At 40.5% G+C, this 27,802-nt stretch overlaps 2 protein-coding genes, 1 long non-coding RNA gene, 1 pseudogene and 1 gene segment (V, D, J or C); 2 read left to right on the plus strand and 3 right to left on the minus strand.

Annotated features, from left to right (window-relative positions):
• Positions 1-169: 169 nt before the first annotated feature.
• On the minus strand, positions 170-1,058 carry LOC125142191. The segment is given in 2 exon segments: positions 170-545; positions 659-1,058. Coding segments are annotated over 2 exon segments (399 nt in total).
• Positions 1,059-2,826: 1,768 nt separating this feature from the next.
• Positions 2,827-3,887, minus strand: LOC125142217. The gene is made up of 4 exons (XR_007141653.1): positions 3,770-3,887; positions 3,591-3,622; positions 3,429-3,463; positions 2,827-3,341 (listed from the first exon to the last, which is right to left on the minus strand). It is a non-coding gene; the product is annotated as an uncharacterized LOC125142217 (long non-coding RNA).
• A 1,332-nt stretch (positions 3,888-5,219) lies between these two features.
• Positions 5,220-8,294, minus strand: LOC113633904 (annotated as a pseudogene).
• Positions 8,295-12,532: 4,238 nt separating this feature from the next.
• On the plus strand, positions 12,533-18,835 carry LOC113664101 (syncytin-B-like). 2 transcript variants are annotated; one of them, XM_047815523.1, is made up of 2 exons: positions 12,533-12,716; positions 16,714-18,835. In XM_047815523.1, exon 2 carries the CDS (start codon positions 17,720-17,722, stop codon positions 18,731-18,733), a length of 1,014 nt encoding a protein of 337 aa, XP_047671479.1. In that variant the 5' UTR covers positions 12,533-12,716; positions 16,714-17,719; the 3' UTR covers positions 18,734-18,835. The 2 variants fall into 2 exon arrangements, with proteins under 2 accessions (XP_047671479.1, XP_047671480.1); XM_047815524.1 differs by having other exon boundaries at positions 16,717-18,835.
• LOC125142151 (protein NYNRIN-like) lies at positions 14,409-18,835 on the plus strand. The gene has a single exon (XM_047815522.1). It carries the CDS (start codon positions 14,409-14,411, stop codon positions 15,909-15,911), a length of 1,503 nt encoding a protein of 500 aa, XP_047671478.1. The 3' UTR covers positions 15,912-18,835.
• Positions 18,836-27,802: the final 8,967 nt, after the last annotated feature.

Genomic DNA, 27,802 nt, shown 5'->3' on the forward strand with positions numbered 1-27,802 from the left:
CAAATTCCTCCCAGTGTTTCCAGGAAAGTCAGTTACCAGAAGAATGAATGAATAAACGAAAGAAAGAAATGTGTCAATAGTGTAAAGTGTAAACTCTTTAAAATCATGACAAAGAGACTTTTCTAAAAAGGTCAAGTGAAATTCTCTAAAGAAATGTCAGAATATATGTTTCAATATAACGAAACTGTGTTAGTTTTTGTACAGTGCAGCTGGATTTCCTGTCACTGTATGCTGCAGAGCACAGTAGTATAGAGCAGAGTCTGTCACAGCAGCAGAGGAGATGATCAGATCCACTGTCTTACTCTTTTTATCTCGATCATTTTTAAGTTTTATAGACAATCGTGGATGAGGCGGTTGAGCTGGTGTGACATGTTTACTGCTTTCAGCAATGAGCAGCAGAAAGTCAGGTCTTGATCCAAGTTTGTGTCGATACCAGTGGAGACTGTTAACTGATCCAGTATATGTGCAGGACAGTGAGATGTTGCAGCCTTCCGTTGAAAATACATTGGTCTGATCTGGTTTAATGCTATTGTCAGCAGCCTGTGCTATAAAAACATAAAAATATTGAGATATTTTAATCATAAGTGACACATTTTACATGGAGAATTGTGTGTCTTAATTAGAAAGAATCCTTTTGTGTGCAGTGTATATGACTTACCAACATCAGCAAGAGTGAAAAACACCATGAAGAGGAACAACATTGTTTTCCTGAGTGTCTTCTAGCTTTAGAAATAAATGTCAGTGTAATAAAATTACAGTGTTACCATTTGATGTACATCTCCACCTCGAGCTCCACCTATTTGTATTTATGCACATCCATGACAACTGTTCTGTTCTGTATACTCTTTGTAGAAATCTTTGAAGAAATATTTTACATTGATAATAAAATGTGGTCCTTGTCTTGTATGTGTTATATTCAGTTTGCCAGTTTGTGTGAGTAAAGAAAAGCAAGAAGAGAAGTAACTTTGTTATCCTGAGTGTTTAGTTCAGGCCTCTAGCTTTAGAAATAAATGCCAGTGTTGTGTATTTGAAATTGATTGCCATTGATATCTCCACATGTCGCTCCACAACCTCAGATTTATTCATATCCATGACTATGATGCTTCATCTTACACTACACAGGTACAGTAGGTGAACTACTGCTGTATTAGAAATTATTTATTTTTCTATTTTCTTCTAATTTTTTCACCATTGGAAATGAATAAGTAAATGCACGGGGGGTGGGGTGGGGTATGAATTCACATGTTTTATTTACTCTTTTCTTATGATATTACTTTAATTTTTTCATCATCATTACTTATTCCTATAATTATCACAGACTACAAAATATATAAACCCCCATCTATCTTATTAACAATATAAGTGGCCAGAAAAGGCAAAAGAATTCATAATTGAATTCTATATCAAATGCACTAAGTAACAACTGACACTAAATGTTCTATTAGCATCAGATAAAATATAGTTTGGATGATGTAAATGCATATGAATTGACTGCAGTATTTGTCATTGTTTGCTTTTCATACTTCAATTTCTTTTCAGCTGCATGTTATCACAAGTGTTATATGTGTCTGTGTTTAACTGGTAAACTGGCAAAACTAAAAGGGGAGTAAAGCTGTAATGAATTCAGCAGCGATTCCCTCACCAGCCCACCAGAGGGAGCCCTCACCTGAATATTAGTGCTTAAGCCCAGCTACTTCAGGGTATTGTGCATTTAAAACAGATAACACTTTCGTGCCAGAGGTCATTGAATGCCGTGTGGTGCTCCATGACCTCTGATATCAAGCAGTAAAAATAGTCTAGCTCAAGCTCTGGTTACAATTTTAGTGACTGATACAATTAAATAAAATTAAAGGGCAATTGTGTGATTTCTGCTCTATATATTAAGCATGTTGACTGAAGTGAAGTGACGTGACATACGGCTAAGTACGGAGACCCATACTCAGAATTCGTTCTCTGCATTTGACCCATCCAAAGTGCACACACACAGCAGTGAACACACACACACACACACACACACCGTGAACACACAACACACACCCGGAGCAGTGGGCAGCCATTTATGCTGCGGCGCCCGGGGAGCACCGGTGTGTGTGTGTATATATATATATATATATATATATATATATAATGTATGTATAACATGATGTCCAGTTACCAGCATGACACTAAACAGGTAGTAGTAATGGCGACTTTTTACTTCAGTACATGTCAGAACCCATACTTCTTTACTTTAACTTGAGTAAAAGAGTGTAGTCACTACTTCTACTTTTACTGGAGTCTTTTAAAAAATGAGTATCTGTACTTCTACTTGAGTAAAGGATGTGTGTACTTTTGCCACCTCTGGTTATATTAAAATAATTGTGCACTTCACCCTTAAAATGAAGACCCTTAAAATGGCATTCACTAAATTCCAGGGGTTTCGTTTCCAAGACGTAAAGTCGGCGTGTTTCCGGAGGTCTTGGAAAAACGCCCTTTAAAAAAAAAAAAAAAAGAGCATACTACAAAGGACAAAACAGTCATACAGGTAGATTTATTTTAGAAAAAAATAAACAACCAAAAACTACAGTTATAGTAGTTAGATTATCAAATAGGCCACGCCTACCCGATGATGCAATATCTGTTACGCTTTTCTGAAATCCCTGGAAATAAGTGCATCCCGGCTCAAAACTTGTCTTTGCCTAGCTAGTTTGTTCATTTATTTTGTGATTGGCCCTTTTCCCGCTTATTCCCACCTCTGCAGGTTATACCGAGAATTATTATTCGATAAAGGGGTGGAGTTTAGAACTGCCGTCGATGTGACAGGTTTGTTTTTGACTCCTGCAAAGGCTAATATAGATTAAATATTCACTGGCAAAGTGTGTTAAAGTTATGTATTTAGCAGACCAAGTATTATAACTACTTTTATTTATTTGATTTGTGTATATAATCTGTACGAGAGTAAAGTTTAAGAGTTCTTTCTTGTGAGTGCTGCACAGAGCAGCCGAAGCTACGCTAATTCTCGTGATTGAGCACAAAAGAGTGGTCTATCTGACTGCTTTCCTACAGTCCAACATTGCGTTTAGTTTAGTTAAGGATGTGACTGGGAGGAATTCATGGACCGGTTGTGACTTACCTCGGACGGGGTTTGGAGAATCGTTGCCATGGCGATAAAGGATCGCGTGGCTGTTCGGTAGAGGAGGGACTACAGAAAGATCTACCGCTTCAGAGGAGGGAATTTCGCCTTTCAGCTGCCTGGGAAGCCGTTCAGGTGATCTGTTAATGGTTTTATTTCAGCTCATAAGAGTGAAGAGGCCATTTACTGTTTTAAAGGCCACCACACACTCCCCAGCAACGTTACAGGCCTGCAACAGGTTAGGGTTTGTGACTGATGTGTGTGGGCACACGATTGTGTTCTGTCTGTGAATTCTGATATTAAGTATTCTATTTACCTGGAGTTTTGGTGTTTAATGCACTGTTTATGTTCCTGAAATGAAATAAGTATATGTTTAAAACTGAATATCATCACATTGTTTATCTGGGGTTTGTTGTTGTTAATGAGGTAATTTAGTGTAACATTCTTACATATTCTGTGAGTTATTTTGAAATCTAACCTGTAAATCTCTGAGCGGATAGTTTAAAGGGTCTGTTCAGAAAAATATACACAGCAGGTTTATTTATTTTATTGTCTTTATGGATTTTTTTTATTACATATACTCACAGTTATTTTAATATTTCCATTTGTACATAAATAAATATAATCAAATATAATCATAAGGTAAGGTTTACTTACCTTTTGAGTTTAAGTTAGTTTGGTGATAATTTGCTGCAGTTTAAAAATGATTCAAGTTTATTCAACAAGAAAAGATACTGCATTCATTCATGCAGTAATAGATTAATCTGACAGAAAAAGTATGACAAAAACCCAGGTTCTGCTAATTCTAGAATAGAATAATCACACTAAATACACACCTGTCAACCTTAAAGAGGAAGAATGATATTAACATGCTGTTCAAACTGTCTGAACATCTGTGCAGTACAAAAGAGCAAAAGGTCCACAGTCACCTTACAATTTTAATTACAACTGTAATCATTTTTGACATGTAGGTCATTACTATTTGACATGTAGGTCAAGGCCTGTGATATAATTTTTCTATATATAAAAAAAAAAAGTTAGGCTTTTTTTATTTCTCAGGAATGTTTGGTGGCTGAAAATGACATTTCTAATAAATCTAATGTTAACTTTACACATGTTGAATGCTCACTATGTGAAACAAACTGATTTTTATTTCAGGTTAATGTTCTCTGTATTCTGTAACAGAAAACAAAGACCCCATTTCCTGCACCTTTCAGTCATGAAAATTGACTTGAGACAAGAACACCTAACTTTAAGATGGAAGGAAGTGGGTGGGGCTTTCAGGGGGTCAATTTATATCAGTAAATTCAAAACACCTAAAGTGTTAATCATTTCAGGTTTAATTAGCCCATATGCTATTTTTTTCAGGGCAGTAAGAAGACTTTTTTTTTAAGAGATACTTTTGCCGATTTTCTAATAGTCATATGCACATGTCACATGCAACAGGTCCCCTGAATGTGGAGTCTACAGTTGATAGAAGGTGACACTTTCATTTCCGGCATTTCATTAAGTGGATGAATGGAAATCCTTTCTGTTTTAGGGCCCTCGATGGAAGGAAGGAAAACTTTCCCCAGAGGAAAATTGTTTGATCGTTTCAATTTTATTCTTGTGGACAAATTTCTCATAGCTAGATCCTTGTCCCAGGTAGAAGTGGGTGTAAATCCGCCTCCTTCTGACAGGGATATCCTTCATTTTGTTCTTGTAGTTTCGTTGAAGCTTTATGACTGCAGTACAAATTGTTTTATATTTGTCCTCTTTTTCTTGCTCACTGTCAATTTTTTCTGTCCAAAAAAGGATTGAGCAAAGAAACAGAGCATTCGATGGGCATTTTGATTTCTCTTGAACAAATGAATGGCTGAACCTCTGCAGATCTTTGTGGACAACCAGCTTAGGTGAGAGATTGCACTTAAGGCCAAATGTGATGCTATGTAGTTGGCACAATCCACGTGATCCATTTTAGCGCCATTTTTATACAGTGAAATTATTTTCACTAAAGGTTAGACCTGGTCTTTATGATTTTTCTGCTTTATGTTGGAGAAGATTGTTGTAAAGTTACCTCCACCGAGCTGGGAGATAGCCATGTATTTGCTGAAGTCAGTCATTTGATCTAAATACCTTGTGCATTATGGGCTGAAGGTTTGTAGTGAAAGGGATCCCATGGTCCTTTAACCTCCTTAGGAATGTGGTCTGTACACAGGTATTTCTGTAATTCAACAAGCTACACCCCACTTCTATAATTCCAAAGAATCCTGAGCTGTTCATGGTCTCAGTTTCTTTAACATCTACCCTCTGACATATTTCGAAACAGTTAATGGCTTTAACTGCTGTTTCAATGGCATCTGCTGTGCACTCTTTCTGGTGTCATTTGGTGAGTCATTTCCAGTTCATTGTTTTTTGTTGTGAACAATCTTCTGTACACCTGTCCTTTGGTGTCAAGAATGTAGGAGTTACTAGGCATTTTATTTGCTGCAGTTACTGCCCACTGTTTTCTCTCATCAAATTGTTCATGGAAATAAAAGAGACGAACTAGCTGTTGAGAAAAAAATGCATCCTTGTCAAATCTTTTGTATGCTTCATGCAGAAGCTTAGTGAAATTTTCTACCTTTACATTTTGTCTTACATGCTCAATGAGGGGTGAGAAAAAGGTGTGTGATTTATCACCTCTGCTGATTTTGTAACGCCTTATGAAGAGCTCACGAAGAAACTTCTTGTACTCTACACCCCCAAATCTGTAATTAAAGAGCACATCATTGCTGAGACGTTCAAGTGCAAGATCACTTTGTTGTTTGTCTCCCAAAAGCTGATAGAGAATTTCCTTTGCTACCAATTGGTGGATGATTTTGATCGAGTTAATGTGGGTTTTTTCAGCATTTCAATGAATGAAGACCAATTTAACCTGCTCACTTAGAGATTGATCAAATACTGTATGTGTTGTCGAAATTTTCCCCCATGCAGACAGAGCTGGATATGAAGGTAGCGTTCACAATGTGATTGAGAAATGAAAGAGTTCTCCACGTAGGTGTTGACAGCGTGTGTCAACAGATGAATGGTTAATATCCTGTAAAACATGCTGTACAAATTGTTTCACATATTCACATTCAAATTCATTACACATGAAGACAAATGTCAGAATGTACTCTGTCTTGAACTGTTCCTTAAGCACATCTTGTTTTTTGGCAAATTCTTCTTTTTCCTTTTGTGAAAGCTTGTGAGTCACAGAGACGCTCAGTAAAGGCGACACTTTAGACATTTTTCTCTGCATTGGGGGATCGTTTACAACGAAGGAGAATGAAGCATGGCATTCCATGGGCAATTTTCTTTGTGTTAATAGCTGTTTCTAATTCATGTTTTAACTCTTCTAAATACTCATTATCACAATCTTCAACAAGTAAGAGAACAGAGAGACATTTCTGTGGATCTTTTTCCTCATACTCCCGAAGCATCAGAGCATGTATTAAAACTGTGATAAAAGAGTTTGATGGTTTCACAACTGCACACCTCAGCTCCTCTTGTGGTTCCACAGAACCTGTCTTGCCACTGTACTGCCTCCACTGCCAGTATGATGGAATATGTTGATGCATTTGACAGGCAGTTGATCTGAACTCCATTTAATAGAGTTCTTCAGAATTTTGGTCAACTCATGGTAGGCTTCTCTTTGAATCATTTCTCCAACATGCTTTTTTTCTGCAAGCCAGAAGTTCTTCCAGGTGACTTTTCCTCCTCGATAAAAGTCTCTCTCTGTTTCTATTTTCTTTGACTCAGTCTCCTCTGCACTGATGTCTTCACAGTGATTCTGGCATAATTTCTCCAAGGAGTATCCAACTTGTTTGTTCAAACAAATGTAGATGATTCTCAAATTCTTTGATGTTCTTGGTGTTTACAATCCCAGAGGGTGTTTAGGGGTATGGATGGGATGTAACAATATGAAATGATTATAAAGCTTTATGTTGGTGTGAATATGGCAGATAAAGACAACAATATAGTGGGCACAACCTGTATCTATTAATATACAAGTGTTCAGTGGTGGTGACAAGTGAAAAAGGTGATGATAATATGTACAATATTTACAGAAACAAGATAACAAAGACACAAAAGGGGAAAGGGGTACGAGCAGTGCCAAAACAAAGAAATAAGCAAAACAAAACCGCTCTAACTAGAATTTAACCCTCCAAACTAATCTACAAAGAGCTTTTTTGCATGAGTTCTGGGGCTTTGGATTTGCTGGACATTTGCATTGGGTTGACTCATTTTCAAACCTACTACATTTGATCGGTTTACAGTTTTATTGTCACAGAATTCAAGAGCAAATGCTTCCCATTTCTGAAAGTTCCCTTCTGATTCTGAGATGCATATAATATTTTCATGACCTTGCATGTTAGTGAAAACTCTTAGAATGTCTTCAGTGGTTTCTCAACAGGGGATGTAAGAAGAAAGATCACACCTGGGGTATTATTACCTGGGGTAAAATATCCTTGCATGTCAATGATACAAAATTTTTTTAGAAAGTCCTCCTTGTTTTACACCATGTAATTTTATCTCAAGGAGTCTCATTCCCACAGAAATCATTTTGTCCATTACAAAATATCCAACTTGTTTGTTCAAACAAATGTAGATGACTCTCAAATTCTTTGATGTTCTTGTCACTTGGAACTTTATAGTTTTGCATGAAGTGAAGGTTCACTTTATGGTGTTTATCATATTCATGGCATAATCCGGGAACAATGGAATCTGGGTCAAATTCAAACACGCAGAATAAGTTCATGTTCCACAAAAAATGTATGTGCTGAAGATCTCACTCTGAAACGCTGTTTGTAACAAGTATGTGTAACCCTTTCACCACCAGGCTTGTTATAATAAGGGAGTAACTATTCGATATAGAACCCCTTAAATTTCCTGTTAACTCTATGGTAAAAGAGACATTCCAATTCTCACATTCTCAAAAGCTTCCTCAGCTAAGACACAGTTTAACTCACTCTCGCAGCACAGGTTGTCCAGGATCTTCTCTGCAGTCCACTGTAGCAAGGAACAGTTTTCAAAGCTTGCTGAAACATGTCTCTAATCACTTGCTTTAACTATTTTTTCAGACATGCCTTCTGAGGCCATCGGCATCACGTGCAGTCCTTCATGCTTTTTCGATTGTTCTCTCTCACTCTTCTTCACTTACGTAGTACACTTGGAGCATCATGGGATAACAACAAATGAATTACACCTGGGTTTTTTTCATCTTATAAATGAACTACGATTCCTGCAACTATTTATAATGTAACAAACAACACACCAATACAGCAAAATAAAATACATTCCCATAAGCAAAAAAACAAACACAAAATATCCTGATTGCTGGATTATTAGGTTATTACATATGTACCATTTTGTCATAGTCTATTTGTTTCTTTCCATCTGTTATTAGCATGATGAGTTTTCTTTCAAGATCTTAACAGAGTTCTGGACATGTGACACTATGTGATTTCTCGGCTGCCTCTCTTCGTGCATCTCTGCTACCAACTTCTTGGTAAAATGTATGAATATCATTAGCTGGTTTGGTTGCAGCACCAACTCTGCAATATATTGTTTCTTTTTCTGGAACAGTTTTATTGGAGTCCTCTTTGAATTTTTGTAAGCAGGCAGAGAACACAATACATCTCATTAAGCTTACTGATGGTTCTACATCAAATTCAACCACATAGTGTTTTTCTTTACTGTATCGGTCAAATACCAGTATGAACTCAGGTGGTCTTATACACTGCCGTACTATCTCACTATTGCTTTTAAAACATTTTTCAATTTAATTCAATGCATCAGTATACATGTTGTTTTCCCTAATTGGAAAGCCAATGATTTCACCGTCTACATGGCCAGAACCAACTCTGCTGTCCATAACACCGAAGTGTGCCATTTGATCTCATGTTCATGCATCCTGTGGAAAATTTAAGAACTTCATATGCCAGCTTTGCTTGAAGTCGTGTGCAATATTAGATATTGGCTGAAATTGTTTGATCTTTCGATCATTTTTACAATAAAGAAAGATTTCTCCCCTCATTGTACAGTTCCATATTCACTGATAACAAGTGCAGTAAAGACGAGGCTCATCTCAATCCTCATAGCAGAACTCCACAATGCAAGTGGACCCATGAGCCTCTCTGTTCTGACTGGAGTAATTACACTGCAGATGAAGAGCATTTTATTGTCTAAGTCTAGTGTAGAAGAATTGTATCCATCGTGATATGTAGAAACAACATCAGAAAGGGAATTGGCTAGGTGTCTGTGTGTGCACACAGGAATGTGGGTGATATGGTCGACTTGTACTGTATATTGTAGCTTCTTTTGTCCAATGTATGTGCATTGGAATGTAACCATATATGGTAACGTATCCTAGCCATTGGAAGAGTGGCCCCACAGATTGTATAGTCAGGAGGGCCGTAGATATGAAACAGATGTTGGGATGATGTGAATGTATTGGCAACCTATATATTGACCGGGATGAGTTAGATCGGGAGTCGCTCTGCAGACCGGCTCAGGCTTTTATTGCATGATAATGAAAGCCTTATTCTTCTGGCAACAAAACCTGAGACTTTGTGTGATTCCTCCAACATTTGGTGACCCCGACGTGATAGGAAAGGGGCATGGGTGTGGCTGATCACCGTGGGGTTTTCTTCGCGGGCAGCACAAACAGGTGGCCACCTACTAAGGTAAGCAGCTTTTGCTTATTTGCTTAGTTTGTGTTTGCTGAGGTTGACCCATGGTGGTAAGGATGCTTAAGAAAGACCCCTCCGGTGAAATAGAACATCGCAAGGGTTTTATTTCCAGAGGACATACATTCATGCACTAGACTGCTGTACTGTTAAGTGGGCGTTGATGGATAGCAGTACAGTAAAGGTAGATAGTACAGACTTTTTCCTGGGTCAAAATTGGTCTTCGGTGGTGGCTGACCGACATGGTCATCACACAAACAGTACCCTAGTACCTACATGATCCGCAAGCCCAATATTGACAATAAATGTTACATTTAAAATAAATACAAAGAAATTTTAAATACAAAGAAATACAAAGTGATTTTTTTTCTTATCCTATTTATTCATGAAAAAACGATCACTGTCAGGCTAGATACAACCCCTTGCAAAAAGTATGGAATCACCCCTCTCAGGTGTTCATTCAAATGTTTAATTGTGTAGAAAAAAACAAGCACATATATGCCACAAAACAAATTTCACTCAACAACACTTAAAAAAAAAAAAAAACAAAAAAAAAAAAAAACAAAGAAAGATGACTATAGTCAATTACAACTGTTTTTACAGATCAAACAGAGGAAAAAAAATATGGAATCACACAAATCTGAGGAATGGAAGTATGGAATCGCCAAATAAAAACACTAGCACTAATACTTTGTTGCACCACTTCTGGCTTTTATAACAGCTTGAATTCTCTGCGGCATGGATTTAACTAATGACAAACAGTATACTTCATCAATCTGTCTCCAGCTTTATCTTATTGCAGTTGCCAGATCAGTTTTGCAGGTTGGAGCCTTGTCGTCGATCATTTTCTTTAATTTCCACCAGAGATTTTCAATTGGATTGAGGTACGGATTATTTGCAGGCCATGCCATTGACATTATATGTCTTTCCTGTAGGAATGTTTTCACAGATTTTGCCCTATGGCACGATGCATTATCATCCCAAAAATGATTCTACCATCACCAAATATGCTTTCAATTGACGGAATAAGAAAAGTGTCCAAAATCGCAACATAAACTTTTGCATTTATAGAAGATGTAATGACTGTCATCTCTCCCATACCTTTACCTGACATACAACCCCATATCAATAATGATTGTGGAAATCTGCATGTTTTCTTCAGGCAGTTGTCTTTATAAATTTCAATCGAACGGCACCAAACAAAAGTTCCAGCATCATCACCCTGCCCAATGCAGATCCGTGATTCATCACTGAATACAACTCTCATCCAGTCAGCCACAGTCACTGAAACCATGTTTTTTTCTGTTTAGATGTTAATGATGGTTTTCGTTTGGATTTTCTGTATGTAAATCCCATTTCTTTTAAGCGATTTCCTACAGTCTGGTGTTGTAAAAAATCTTAGTAGAAATAATTAAAATATTATTCCTTGCAATACTATAACCAAAGTAAAGTATTAGGCCTTGCATAAGACATATGTAGGCGATGTTGTAGGCCAAAGATGTTTATTGTAATCATAAACTTGATTTCAGACTGACTAGGCCTGTCAGGCCTGTCAGGCCTGTCAAACTGGACAGCTTTTCACTTGTGGAAGTTAGAGGCTGAAAAAAGGTTTCAAAAAGCACAATGTACTCCAAAGAGAGCATCTATACAATATGTACAGAATACACAAAGTACAATAAGTAACTCACAAAGTCTTCAGTGTCTTAAGTCTTTTTCAGATGATCCTGACCTGGATGGACCGCCTCCTCGACCATGTCTGGCAGCGGCTGCGTCATGTCGACAGGTGTGCGCAGATCCGGAGCCAGCTCGTGTGGAGCCGAAGGAGAGTCCACTGCCTCCACCGAAGGCAGTTAAGGCTGACCCACCCTCTCCACCGATCGCGGATCGTACACGCCAGAAAGACAAGCAAAAGGAGACTACGGATCTTGAACCTGTCAGAGAAGAGGCTTCGATTCCAGAGGTCAAAGAGAAACTTCAGAGTGTGATTACAATGCCCATGGTGGAAGTAGCGGGGCCGGATGGAGACCCTATGTTAGTACACCATCCGTGGACACTAAAGGACATTGAGCATGCTCATGAGCACCTCCCTGACCCGAGAGAAGTGGGGGGGGGGGAGTTTGGTGTGGAGTTGGAACGTTTCTGCAAAGAATTTCGTCCCACCTCTCTTGAACTGAGGCGCCTGCTGGGAAGAAAACTAGCATCTGACATAACGCGGATTAAGTATGAATGGCCGGATGAAAATCTGTGCATGAGACATCCAGATCATGAGAGCGGGACGTACTATAACTTCATAATGGAATTACGTGAAGCGTGTTGTGAGGCTTTTCCAGTGAAGATGGATATGACAAAGATTGCGCTGTGCAAACAGCAGGACAGCGAGACAGTTGCGCAATATCTTCATCGCCTCACGGAAGTACTTACTGCCCCCGAGAATATGAGTGAGGGGGTAGTGACCGCATACGAGGCGCATTTGAGAAACAGTTTCATGAATGGACTGATTCCGGAAATATCTGACAAGGTGAAAAACCTATGCATCACGTGGGACACTGGAAAGCTGAGCCTTATCGAACAACATGCTCTGCATGCGGAAAAGCTGCTCACACAAGCCAAGCAAGATCAGGGAAAAAAGAGAGAAGAACAAACACACAAAGTACAGCTGACGATGATGCAAGCCATGATGAGATCTCATACACAATGGAAAGGGACTTCCACATATCGAGGAAGAGGGCGATATCGAGGAAGGGGGAGAGGAAGAGGAAGAGCCAGAGGCGGAAAAGAAAAAGGGGGAGAGAGTGGATGTTTTGTTTGCGGAGGACAAGATCACTGGGCAAGGGAATGCCCTAAGAGACATGATGAGGAAACTGCATGACCATCAACATCTCAGGTCGAGGAGGTCAGTCCTGAAGGGATGGGTGAGTCAAAATCTTTGATGCTATGCAATGAGGAAATGCTTCAGCTAACTTCTGATTCCGACTTAAATTTTAAGGTTTTGAATGCTATTGAATTTCTTGAAAAGAAATATACTCCACAAGGCACATATGCAAAATACAGTTTAGATGCCTACAAGCACATGCCAGTGCACACATTGAATGTAGAAGGGAAAGACATTTTGTTTTTAGTAGATTCTGGTGCAGGAAACTCTGTGATCAAATTACATGAGTTGAGAGAGATGCCAGAAATGAGTGGTAGATCCCTGAATTCAGTTGGAGCGTCTGGGATTATCGTGGAAGAAAAATTTACAGCACCCTTAAGGTGTGTTGAGAATAACCAACAGTCATTCACATTTTCTTTTCTGCTTTCTGAATGCTGCCCGATTAATTTGATGGGCAGGGATTTGATCTGCAAATTGGGAATAAACCTAATTAGCACCCCAAACCGATTAAAAGTGTGTAGAAGTCAAATAGGTGAATTTCAGGGCGTTAAGTGGGACCCCAGACCTCTGTTGTATGTGTATGAGTGGGAACTCAGCACCTCTTCTGTGAATTCAGTGAATCAAGCACTCTTAGATAAGGCCTATGATCTTACTAACCCTACACGCACACAGTACATGAACACACATGATCTGCACTGCACAGCACACACACACAGGGCCTGATGTAGTTTATGAACAAGAGTGGTTTGAAATGCAGCCAAAAGCTGATGTGTTGTTACTGACAAAGTTGTATTGGGATAATCACAGATGTACTGCAGAAGTGAATCTTTCTAGTATAAATGTGAAGCCGGGGAAGGCCCATCCGTTCACTATAGAGAATTCACACCCACATGTGTCTTTATCAAAAGGTGAAACAGAGAAATGAGAAGATTTAGGGATGTGGACATTAAAATGTGTGAAAGCTGATGATTGGAAACCCAGTTCAGATCCCACAGTGTTGTACAGTGAGAAAACTAAATCCTATTGCATGCACTTGAATTGGATAGCTTTTGTTGACAGAACAGTTGAGATAATGCCACAGGCAGACACAGATGTACTGAAAACAATGTGGCAGATGACACACATTTCTGGGGAAGATCCCCGATTACAAGCAGTTCCTAGAGAACTTTGGGCAACAGGGAAATATGATGTAGGTCTGATCAAAAATTGTGCACCGGTGCAGATAACACCTAAATCGGATTACAGACCTTGCAAAACTCAGTACCCCTTAAAGCCAGAGGCTATTAGGGGTATCACACCAGTGTTTAATTCACTGCTTGAAGCTGGAGTGATTGTGCCATGTGAAACCTCCCCAGTGAGAACACCTATTTTTCCAGTGAGGAAACCTAGGCCTCTGGGTGAACCAGAGGAGTGGCGTTTTGTCCAAGATTTGCAAGTAGTGAATGATGCAGTAATTCCAAGAGCTCCAAATGTGCCAAACCCTCACACAATCTTGTCTCAGATTCCACCATAAAGCAAGTGGTTTTCTGTGGTAGACTTAGCTAATGCTTTTTTCAGTGTACCAGTTCATCCAGACAGCCAGTTTTGGTTTGCGTTTTCTTTCAATGGAAAGCCGTACACTTTTACCAGATTGTGTCAGGGATATTGCGAATCTCCAACTATTTACAATGAAGCTCTTAAAAACAGTCTTGAATCTCTGACGCTGACCCCAGGGTCAGCAATTCTTCAATATATGGACGACTGCATGATTGCAGCGCCATCTAAAGAGCAATGTGAAAAAGACACTATTGCGTTACTTTGTCATCTAGCGGAGGAAGGTCACAAGGCGAGCTTATCAAAGCTGCAGTTTGTAAAACAGCAAGTGAAATTCTTGGGGCATCTGATATCAGAACAAGGCAAAACTATTGAGCAGAACAGAGTTGCAGCAATACAAAACATTCCAAAGCCTAACACAAAAAAACAACTGATGTCATTTCTAGGCATGTGCTCTTATTGTAGGACTTTCATACCAAACTATGCAGTCCTCGAAGCACCTTTGAGCGCAATTGCTCATGGGAAAGGCCTACAGGCCCACAGTGCACTGACTTGGACACCAGAGGCAGAAAAAGCCTTCGTAGATTTGAAAATGGCTTTACAAACCACCCCAACATTAGGGATTCCAGATCCAAACGAATTGTTTGTACAAACAGTTGATGAAAAAAGTGGTTGTATGACATCAGTGCTATTACAAAATCATGGTGGGAAAATGAGACCAGTGGCCTACTTCTCTGCTAAATTGGATCCGGTAGCAGCAGGCCTGCCAATGTGTTTAAGAGCAGTAGCAGCAGCTGAGAAAGCAGTTAATGCTTCTAGAGATATTGTGGGATACAGTGAACTAACTCTTTTGGTCCCACATGCAGTGTCGCTTCTTCTTCTTGAACAGAAAACAGCACATATGTCTGCGGCACGTTGGCTGAGATATCACACTATTTTGCTTGACATGCCAAATGTGAAAGTAAAACGCTGTACTGTGTTAAACCCTGCTACTCTTCTCCCTACAGAAGCAGATGGAGAACCACACAATTGTGTTGCAGTTGTAAATGAAATTTGCAGTCCTAGGTCTGATTTGCAGGAAACGCCGTTGCAGAATCCAGATCTTGAGTTTTTTGTGGATGGATCAGCCTTCAGAGATCAGAAAACAGGCCGCAACTGCGTGGGGTATGCAGTAGTAACACAACATGAAACGATTAAAGCAGAATCATTACCAGAGCATCTCTCTGCGCAGGCAGCCGAATTGGTTGCTTTAACAACAGCATGCAGGTTAGCAAGAGACAAAACTGTCACCATTTATACTGACAGTAGATATGCATTTGGGGTAGTACATGATTTTGGTACATTGTGGAAAAACAGAGGTTTCCTGACTTCTTCAGGTAAAGCAATCACGCACAATGGCCTGATTTCTGAACTCCTGGATGCAATCCTGTTGCCAAAATCTATTGCCATATGTAAGTGTGAAGCACACACTGGGAAACATGACCCCATTTCACAGGGCAATGCGCAAGCAGATGCAGCAGCAAAATCAGCTGCGCAGAAACTGATTTTTTTCGTCAGAGAACGACGAAACTTTGTGTATGTTGCAAATATGTACTCCCACAGCAGATCTCAAAGATCTTCAATCACAGTCTACAGCCCAAGAAAGAGCCACATGGAGGAAAGCAGGAGGTGTGGTAAGAGATGGGGTTTGGTACGGCCCTGATGACAAGCCATGTTTGCCAAAGAAATTGTTTCCATTCTATGCTAAATTGGCACATGGCCAAGACCATGCGTCAAAAGGGGGGATGTATAACAGTGTCTCCAGATACTGGCACACTAAAGGCTTTGCAAACTATTCCCAGAAGTTTTGTGAGAAATGTATAGTGTGTGCAACAAACAACATTGGCCGAGGCGTTAAAGTCTCCCAGAGCGCCCATCCTCCGCCACAGCGACCATTTGAACACCTTCAGATGGACTTTATTGAACTGACACCCAGTGAAGGCAAAAAAATACTGTTTGGTGATAGTGGATATGTTCTCTAAGTGGGTGGAAGCTTTCCCCACTTCCAAACAGGATGCAAGTGCAGTAGCTAAAGCACTCCTGTCTGAAATTATTCCTCGTTGGGGAAACCCTGACAAAATCAGTAGTGACAATGGGACTCCATTTGTAAACCAAGCACTTCGACGGGTGGGAGAGTACTTGGGTATAGATCTCAGACAACACTGTGCGTACCACCCTGCCAGCGGAGGGGCGGTGGAGCGAGAAAATGGTACGCTAAAGAATAAATTGGCCAAGTGCTGTGATGAAACAGGTCTATCATGGGTAAAGGCCCTTCCCATTGTGTTATTATACATGAGAACGAGAACTAGAGGGAGAGTGAATTTAAGCCCATTTGAGATACTGTTTGGCAGACCCCCAAATACAGGAATTGAGCCTGGACACACACCCAGATTAACCACAAGCCAATGTGAAGATGAAATGCTGTGTTATTGTGCTTGTCCTCTGTTTTGTCTCAAATCCATAAGCAGGTGAAGGAAGCACTGCCTAAGGTGACGCAAACAGATCTGCACAGTCTCAAACCAGGTGACTGGGTGGTGGTGAAGGATTTCAGGAGGAAAAGCTGGAGAGCCAGGCGGGGGCTGGGACCATTTCAGGTACTTCTGACAACGCAGACTGCGGTGAAGGTTGCAGAGAGAGCAACGTGGATTCACGTTAGCCACTGTAAGCGTGTTCCTGAGCCAGAGGAAAAACCAACACCCGACAGCTGCAAAGAGGAATGAGAAGGGGCATCAGGGCACACGGTGACGTGCTAGTAACCTCTCCCGTGAGCTCCAACTGACTTTCCACGACGCGTATAGTGTCTGAGTCAGAAGAAAACCCTGATACAACGCAGCAGCCGACACCGAGAAGGAGCAGCGTCATCTGAAGGAGTAACATCCACACACACACACACACACAAGAATGTAAACACAAATGTAAATGAAATTAATGAACTGAAAGAGGTAAATGTGACAGACACTTATGACAGCAGATGACGACAGCATTACACATTTACGACAGCCAGACTCCCGTACAAACACAAATATAAGATCTGACTTCTACAATCGATCAACATTGATGAGTAAAAGCTCCTGTTAAGATGAGGAGCCTGTTTGACTATCACCCAAGAGTTTTAGGGATCATTGGCATCCTTATGATCTGCCTGTTAATTAGAGGGAATGCAGAAAAGACTTCCACCTTTGGTAGAAGTCGCAGAGACGTGCATGAAAACACTTATTGGCAATTTGCCAACTACACTGCCAAAATGATCACAAATGAGTCTTGTTATGTGTGTATGATTCTCCCCACAGCTGCGAGTAAACACACAATGATCCCCATGAAAAGTAATGGTAGTGAATTGAAAGCCATAGCCCAATACTGTAGAAATTCTTACTGCATGTGGAAGCAGGATGCTTATAGAGTCCAGAATGGCACACATTTGAGTCTGGTGATAAATTCACCGGCCTCCCTGTGGTGTGAAGCTGGTGGTGCATGGCCGTTCTTAGTGGGAGGACTGATTTAACTGGTACCACCATATGTCTACGGACTCTAATGCGTGTGACAAAACGAACATTCAAGGTAAACCAAACAAGAGTTAACACATTTGTTGCACAGCCTCCTCCTAAATTGAACTACACACACTGTTTTGTAGGTACAGGAAACATACCGTTAGGTAATATTGGCAGCCGTAGGTGCACTCATTTATATTACCCATATTCTGATGACGGAACCTGCCCACAGGCAGAGTGTTCCCTCATTCATCCATCTGACACCGGCATATTACTCAGGGCTGACGACTGGTACTGGGTCTGTGGTAAAAACGTGTATCTAGCCCTACCCCGTAACTGGGGAGGAGTATGTACTTTAGCAAGGTTTAGGTATCCAGGTGTGGTCATAGCTCACTCACACTCACCAATAAAGCGACCCAAGAGAGAGGTGTCTGATAATGACTTTCCTCCGCCAGAACATAGACTGAAACCTAAACTGAGTAAATTCTTTGATTCCTTCTTCCCACAGTATGGGATGACTCAGGTTTGGAATCAACTAGAAGTCACACATTATCGGCTTGCCACTTATATTAACTCCACTAATCGGGCAACCGAAGGCATTAAACAGGAACTCGCGGCCCTTAGATTGACTGCTACACAAAATAGAATGGCCTTAGATATTCTATTAGCTAAAGAGGGAGGTGTATGTGCCCTGATTGGAGATCAATGTTGCACCTTCATTCCCTCGAACGATGACGACCATGGGTCTATCTCAGATACACTGCATGATATGCACAAAGTAGCAAACCAAATGAAACGAGACGAACACGGAGATAATCGTTGGGGACCTTGGTATACACTGTTCCTGACAGTGGACTCCCTATCTATCAATGATAATCCCAGTGATTGTGGTATTACTCTTATTATGTTTGTTTGGCCCTTGCATATACAAATGCATTCATTACATCATAATGTCCAATCTAACGACCAAACAACTTGTGAAACTAGACGATATTGACGATGACCCTGAATGGAGTCCTCCGTTCAGCGATGACTATTTCACTGAATTTGCCCAGACTGATCCAGAAACAGACAAAGGTGAATACGGACAGTAGAGACTGTGACTTGTAGTGAGGTTACGACTTGATTAATGCTTAATGCTTTGCCTTTAACTGCATATTTTTTATATATACGGGTCCTGTCCCCACAAAAACAGCATATTATCCACTAAAGATCATGTATTTTATGAAGCATTCATGTGAACCCTACAGGGGTAATGATACGCTGATGTGAGACTTTACATGATTAGCTTAAGATTTAAGTGATTATATTCTAGCTGATTAACAATGTTGTAGATTAAGTAGTTGATTAACAATACTGGTATCGATCGATCATTTAGAGTTTAGATTTTGTTACAGATTAATGATTAGTAAAATTTTGTGTATTGTCCCAGGGACAAAAGGGGGGAATTGTAGTGGAAATTTTTACTTTAGAGAAGAACACATGAATCTGTCCTTCTAGGCTTCTGTATTTCCCATGGCTGGTAGTTATTGTGACTAGAGATTTCAGTTGTTTCTTCCTAAAACTGCATTTAATCAGACCTTTCCCATGAGACCTTTTCTGTTCCCGTGGGATTAGCTTGGTCAGAAGATGAACAGGCGATGCTTCTAAGCCAATGGTGGATGATGTTTTGGTTTTACATGTCCTGTTTATTTTATTCCTGTCTATAAAATGCTGGTGTTATCAATAATGGAGGCCCTTCCTCTCTGATTTTACACGTAGAGTGTTGGGTCCTTCTGCAAAGCTGAAAACAATAAACCGTGAAAACCTTTATACTCTTGCCCGTGCCTGTTGGTGTGATATTTTTATGCTTTAATTCTCTCGAACCTCAAAACTTCCACAACAAGGGTCACAGAGGCCGGCCATAATATTAAGGTAAGCAGACGCCTGTTATATTCAAAAGTCTGTGTATAGTGAATCTGTGACCTGAAAAGGGAGTGGTGGCCCTGGGAGGCGGACAGCGGCCCTTGAAGTCAAGAACTCGTAAGGGTGAAATAAAAGAACTGGATGAGAGGGAGCAAAGGGGAAAATAGATAAGGTTGTTTTGATTTGTGACTGTGTGTGTATGTGAGAGACACACAGAGAAAGAGAGCGAGAGCGAGGGACAGAGTGAGGGAGGTGTGTGTGTGTGTGTGAAAGAAAAATCTCATGAGTGAATTTAGAATTTAGAAAATTCTACCATTCTATCACAAGAACCATGTGATAGTGCCACAAGGGCGAGACAAGGGTGCATGATGGAGAAAGGTAAAAGAACTTAATTACTCCAGCTACAATTGTAATAATAAAGCACAAAGAATGCTGAAAAAGGAATAAAAAGTACATGGCAAGAGCGGACAAAAGGAGAGTTGCAGTGGCTTGAAAGAGAGACGTTTGATGAGTTAAAATGTAGGAAGATGAGAGTAAGAATAAAATGCTGGGGAGAAGTAAAAAGAGAAAGCATGAGAAATCTTTTTAAAAAATTTTACATTTTAGTAAGTTTTTTAGGAAAATGTTGTAATATTGCAACGTTGGGCTCTGCTAGGAGCAGAATTTCTGTATTTGTACCCACTTTGTCTGATCAGATATACAGAGCATTTAGGCATTCATTTGCAGAGTTGATTGCTTACTGTGCATAATCATATGATGTATGAATGGGCATTTATTGATATGGGTATTGAGAGGAAAATATTTAGGAGAGCTTCTGTTTCTGTCACTTTTGGTGTGGTTGGAAGTCTGTGATTGGTTGCAGTGATAGGCCCTAAGACAGTTCTTTTCTACTGAAAAGCACAGGTGAACATTGCACTTGCTACACAGTAGCAAGTGTGTTTGTGTATCCACAATTGCAGTAAACTGGAAGAATAGACTAACTGAAAGAGAGATCTATATATTATCCAGCATATCCATTTGCAACTGTCCCTGAACAATGCAACAGGCATCACCCCAAAAATCTGCTACTTGGGCAACACTCATAAAGAATCTCAGGATTGTTTAGTTAAATAACAAACAAAAAACTACAAAGATACAGGGAGTTTCAGATACTGCTCTATATGATGGAGTTTCAAATAGCACATAAAGTGTATTTTTGTGTAATTATGGTCTAATTGAAAATAAGTATAAATTTAACAGAAAAGCACATTTAGAAATGAATTACAATGAATCATCTAACCGTTTATGATGTGATTAGTGCATTGTCCTTCTGTAAGGCAGAAGGTGCACAGGCTATTTTGACTACCACTTTGGCCCAAAGTTGTAGAATTACAGCATGGACATAACAAGCTCTAGTTTTTCAAAATAACTAAATATGTATGTGTTCAAGACATTGTAATGAACACAGAAAAATTTTTGAGGAATTTTATTCGGATCTTGAAAAGCCAGTCATGGGGAAAAAAATAATAATAAATTTTGCAGGTAGGGTGAGTTCATGGCAAATAAACAAGGTGGTGTAGTAATTCTGCAACAGTGGGCTTTACAGGGTTAAAGGGGTTAAAGGGAGAACAGAGTAAAGAACAGGAGTAAGAGTAGGCTACAGCCCCACCCTCAGGTGAATGTGAGGATCAGCTCCAACCCCCATCTTATAACGAACATTACAGATCCGAGTACAACAGGATCCATCAATACAGTTGGGAGAAGGAAGCGAAAGCACGTGAAGTAGAACTGGAGACCGTAGGAAAAGCCAAAATGCTGGAAATATTTAATAATGCGGGGTTGGAAAGAATGGCTGACGATCCAAGGGGAGATGGAATAACCTACAGGAATAATACAGGAATGACCTGTGGGATCAGTTAAGGACGGCCTACCCAACCAAGGCAGACCCAGGAAAAGTGGAAAAAATAAAGCTGGAAGAAGAAGAAGGGGTTGCCGAATTCATACTGAAGCTCCAGGAGTCCTAGAGAGAGGAGATGGGAGCAGCATGGGATGAGACACCCGCAAGTGAGACACTGTTTAAACTCATGTTAAAAAGGGCACTCCCTGAGGAAGTCCAAGACCAACTGGAAACAGTGGTGGGTCTAAACACCATGCCATGGGCCACGTTCGAAGCGAATGTAATACACCATACAAAGTTACACAGAAAGAGGAAGAGGGAGGCAAAGAAGGGTGCAGAAGATTTAGTAGAGCAATTGCACAAGGTGCAGCTGGGAGAACTAACAAGAAATTAACAAGAAAGCCATGAAAAGAAGAAGAAGGAAGATAAAGAGTATGCCTCAAAACAGGCGGCAGTCATAGTGGCTCCAACCGCTGCTCAGGCTGTGCCACCTCAAAATGGAGGAGTACCACAAGCAGCCACAACAGCAGCCTTTGCCCCCCAGCTATGATGCAATATCCAATGGGATACCCAACGAATTATACAATGAATCTTCAGTATGCTCCTCAACAGCGTGACTGGGAACCAGGCTGGACAGCTAACCAGGAACAAAAGGACAGCGAGACAGTGCAATATCTCTATCACCTCACTGACATACAGTACACAACGCGCACAGCGGCCTCATTCCCCCAGCAGGATATGAGTGAGGGGGAAGTGACAGCGTACGAGGCACACTTGAGAAACAGTTTCATGAATTTAATCCCCACAAAAAGTCAGTGCAACACTCCGATTTTTCCGATCAGAAAGCCAAACGTAGATAAATGGAGATTGGTACATGATTTAAGACCAGTCAATCAAATAGTGGTAGCTGTGACCCCAGTGGCCCCGGATCCACAAACTTTGTTATCAAATATTCCAGAGGGAAAAAAATGGTATACAGTAATTGATCTGTGTTGAGCATTTTTTAGCGTTCCAGTGCACCTGGACTCTCAGCACTTGTTTGCATTCACATAATGCAATCACATTAAGAGCAACAAGGATATTGTGAAAATCTATCGATATTCAACCAAGTACTGACCAGAGATCTGGTGAATTTACAAATGGAGAGCCTGACTTACTGATTTGTAGCCAATCGAAAGAGCAATGTGTACAGGATTATGTGTATTATTCTGCCGAAGAAAGGTGGAATATTTAGGACGAGTTCTAATAATTGGTGTATCTAGACAGTGGCAAAATTCTTGTGTAGAGAAGTAATCCCGAGGTTTGGTATCCAGATCAGTTGAGTTCAAATAATGGACCTCATTTTGTAAATACAGTAATCGAATCACTTGCACAAGCGTTGTGCATCAAACATAAGATGGGATGTGTCTATCACCCAAGCTCACAAGGAAGAGTAGAATGAGCCAACGGCGTGTTGAAAGAGAAAATTGCAAAAATATATGCTAGCACAAGCCTGAATTGGCTACAGGCTTTGCCATTGGCTCTGATGAGAATGCGGTCGCAGACAAACCGTACAACACACGACACCTCATGAAATGGTAACAGGCAGGCCGATGCCTGTAGCATTTACACGAGGACCCTATAAGGGCCCGTTGCTGGAACAAGTGGAAGGCGAAATGTCAAGTTATGAAACAAGTTTAACCCGTGTCCACAGACTCTTATATCCACAGTTGTTTCTACAGCAGTGGAGGAACCACGTAACCAGATAGAACCAGGAGACTACCTGTACATCAGAACATTCAAGAGAAAACATTGGAGACAGCCAAGAAGAGAGGGACCTTTTAAAAGTGATGTTAGCTACCCCCACTGCAGTCAAGGTTGAAGGTAAGGAATACTGGTATCACCTTAAACCTCTTACCTGTCGCCCCCCCCCATTTTCATGATTTTCGCCTAGATGACATACCCACCTAAAAAGTGGTACAGCTCCCATATACTTTGACACACAGAGGTGAGCTTGGTCTCATTGGAAAGAAGAGAGTCTCTAGTCTCTCAGCTTGATTCTAAGCCTTACTGACACAGAGTTATAGAGGCTAGAATGGAGGATTTTTATTTCCATCTGAGTTGTTTACCTGATAAACTGATTACATACATTGCTGTTTTTAATGATGGTTGGTAAACAACAACTGAGGGTCATAGCCACATGTCTTGGCTTTCACCAAAAAAAATTGAAGTCAAAAGACTCAAAAATGGATTTTGTATGAATATTTTTCTACGGACTTGTCCATCCGTTCAGGTTTTTCTTGTTTATTTTTTTTACTGTTTAACTTTGTATAAAAGGACTGCATGCTTAGTTCAAAAGTCCTATAACAAAGAGAACCCCTCTGCCTAGAATTCCTAGAATTGAAAATATGCCTGTAAACTGACACCCTGAGGCGTGAGAGTGTGAAACGTTCGAGAATTGCGCAATAAAGTTGAAAAAAATTAATATGCGCATTCTCATTGCACAGCCCGAACTCACCAGATGTATCATGTTGCATCTCATTGAAATCGTCTCCTTATTGGCTAAAGAGCTATGATGCTCGCGAAAAATCAAATCGCTACTGGAGAGAGCAATTGTCAGTCAAAGGGAGGGTCACCCACATAGCATGGAGAGACCTCATTGGCTTCTTAGCTGCCTATCTCGGCAGCACAGTGTAGCGATTTTGGCTCGCGAAGCAAGGTAAATATTTATAAGTAACTATAACGTGTTATAGTGGCTTCTAAATATTTTAACCTAAGTTGAAATTAACGGTACTGGAATTAAGGTTACGCTTATTTGGTCTGTTCGTCCGGCGAACAGGCCGCGTACCTTTATTAATTCTATGAAGGCGGTATCTTCCCGGCCAAGAAAGATTCGCTTTCCTTTTACTGTATACCGTAATTTAAATGAAATTAACTCAATAGAGCATGTAGTTCAGACCCGATGTTGCAGGTACCTTAATTTGTGAGCGAGACTCAGAGACAAATCACCTGTGGCTCAAAATTATGACATTTAATGAATGAGACAAACACAACATAAAACTAACTACACAAACAAACAAAAGAAATAGGGAAAACGAAAATGAAAATAAAATAAAGCAAAAGAAATTAAAATTGGGGAAAGGGAGGAAGAGACTGGAAAGAAGAAACTAGAGAAAGGAAGGAAAGGAATGGCAAGCTTAGACTTCAAAATTAAATCACACCCTAACTGGGAAATCGTCACAGAAACTTAAATTCACCTTAAGATTCAATGAAAGATTCCTAATTAAAATTACGCATCTAAATTGGTTGGTAGAGGAAATGGTTACTTGCATTGGCTTACTGAACAAGAGTCCGGATGCAACAGAGAAATCTCTGAAAAGTCAGTTAGGGTGGGGTCAGACGTTCTTCCAAGTTCTCCTGAAGATCAGAGCAGTTGTCGTTCTTGGAAGTGAAGCTTGCTGGAACTTCGTTGAAGGAAGATGGAGTCGTCTTGAAGCTGTTCTGAAAGTCTGACCACGGATTAGTGGTGTTTGTGACAATTTAAAGGTCACGAACTCCACCCATCTTTGGGAAGATGACCAATACTTCGGTCAGGATTTTGAAGGGAAAAACTCCCTTTGTTTCCGGTGTCTGTGGGCGTGGTTTAGCTATCAAACTTTTAGATGACTTTAAAGTTTGATCCAGGGTGTATTGAGATGGTATGGCGCCTTTCGTGCTCAAATAAAATACACCAGTGCTTGAAAAATGAGTAACCGATAATTTTGTGGTCATTTGGATACTAAACATGAAGGGTAATGACGGTATGAAGGCAGCGGTACATTACATACATAGATCATTAATCAAGGCAAAGATAAAGGCAAAGAAACAAAAATGAAACATAAACAAGATGCACTTTCATTAGGGAAGTAAAAAGAAAACGATAGCTTCGTATACATTCTGACATCAGACCTTAAAGGGTCATACGGCATTAGAACAGGTATACATTAACATGCCATGATCAGTAAGATATGATGATAGAGTATAACGGATTTTAAAATACAATGTTGTTTTCTGACACATGAATAAAATACACCCTTGTCAGGAAATTAAGGAGCAAATAATTTTAAGTCAGGCAAGCCTTAAAAGAAGAAACACATTACAAAAAGGGTTATAAGAATGAGAACCTTAGAGTACCTTATCTTGGGTTTTATTAGTAAACGAAATGTCTCATTGTGTTGTGTGTGTGTGTGTGTGTGTGTGTGTGTGTGTGTGTGTGTGTGAGAGAGAGTTCTGTTTGCAGGCCCCAATGAGCCGCATGGGGTTATCTGGTCTTTGTGGAGACTCCAGACATTCGGGAGCCAGGTGTGGGTGTAAAACTGGGTTGCTCATCGGTTAATTGAGGAGTAGATGTTGAAATTTAGGGTGCCTGGGACATGAAATCTAAAATGACTGGTACACGACACTACAACAGGCACTGGTTGGCTCATGCGAGGGCTTGTTTGATTCGTCAGATCCTCGACTACAAATCTGATGCGTTTTGAAAGTTTTGTATGCGTCCAATGAGACGTAGGAGTCCAACAAAGGGCGGAAGTGAAGCGGTGAATTCAGTTTCCGGTCAGACACATAATTCTTGTGAAGCGAGCAAAGCATTTTGGATTAAAAGGATTACATATTCAAGTTCCTTGGACTCTTGGGGATTTTTACAAGCATTTGTTTTGGAAAATACATTAACATTAGTGACAATGTGAAGAAAGGGAAATTTAAAGACCAGCGTTAAAGGTGAGTTCGCAAAACAAACTAGCGCCACCTAGTTCAAGTTTCTATCAAATGGTTAAATTACTATAAATCATATTATGCTTTGTGTGTGCGCTTAATAAAATCCTGAGAGTCTAAGCTTTCAAACAGTATATAATTTAACCATGTATTTAGAGGATTTAATGCTTAAAAGTTACAATGAAGTTACAATGAAGTTGATGCAGTCTCGCCTCCTAGCGGTGGTGGATCGTTCTCGCGACGCCGACCTGTAACAGGTTAATCACTGTTGTCGTGCGACAGCTGCAGCAGACACTGGGGAAGAACCTTCAACCTCAAAGACAGGGGCGCAGCCCAAAACACAGCCACTCGCCGTAGAACAAAGAACCGGGGAACAGCCCTCCACATCTGAGGCAGGACAACAGCTGGCAGGTCAGTCACCTGCCGAAAAAAGAAAAGAAAAAGACTGGGAGACATTGTTGAAATCAAAGCAATACAGGACCCCGTATCCTGACGACAAAGATGATAGTGATCCCTATGGTCCTGACATAGTGACAGGCCCTGCCGCTGGAACACGAGCCAGAACTAAAGCGTGCACACAGCAAGGACCTATTACTGTCCACCTGCCAAGGAATGTCGGGACATCAATCCTTGCCCCTGTAGACGACATTGTTGAGGGTAACCCAAGAGTTTACACAAGCTCAGCGAGGAATTAGATATTTAGATATTAGAGATCAGATATTGTTTGAGAACTAAAGTTGTAACAGAACGTTTGTGAATCATGGTGCAACTAGCCGCACCCTAAAAGGAGAGCACAGACGAGAAACCACTAGATAAACTCGATGGAACTCATGAACAATATAAGGACAGACTAACTGTACAAATCTTTTATATGGCATGTGTGATAGGCATACTTCTGAATCTGGCAATCACAGTAGGAATTCTTACAGTTAAAATTCGTGCCTATACCCTACAATCAAACGACACTCATAATGACTGGCTGCCCTATAACATTTCCGAATCAGGCTCACGGCTCAGACGTAGTACAGGCACAGGTTCCGCCACTATAGGAGGATGCACAGTTTTTCAGGGGAAAAGTTCCTATCCCATAATAGCGGGAGTTGACAGGACATCAGCCGAGACAGCTATTGAAAGTCACATAAAGTGTGCTCTAGGATTATTCGCCCATGCTAGCAAGCACAGGAAAATAATGACACGTTGTACTTTATGATGTATTCTTTTGACTACACTGGCCCCTTTCCGGCAGTAGTATCAGACCCGATACAGTGGGCGAAAAACCAGTTATCGTCTCACTACACCCTGACCCTAGAGATTCGAATTAAGCGACCAGGGGAAGCAACCCAAGATCCAACAACCAGCATTGTTGTCAATGGCCAACCTGCCAGAGGTGACGACGGCGGACATTGTAAGTTAATCCATGCCTTATGGTATTACAGTCTCCATGCGGACTCAGGTTATCCATCCTCTTTGCAGAAAACGTTATTCCTTGAAACATGAAGTCGATGTCTATGTCCCTGCCTGGAGTCCTGGCTTCCAGTTTCGTCAGGCAGGCAT

This window comes from Tachysurus fulvidraco, chromosome 1, assembly GCF_022655615.1.
Source record: "Tachysurus fulvidraco isolate hzauxx_2018 chromosome 1, HZAU_PFXX_2.0, whole genome shotgun sequence".
NCBI lineage: Eukaryota > Metazoa > Chordata > Actinopteri > Siluriformes > Bagridae > Tachysurus > Tachysurus fulvidraco.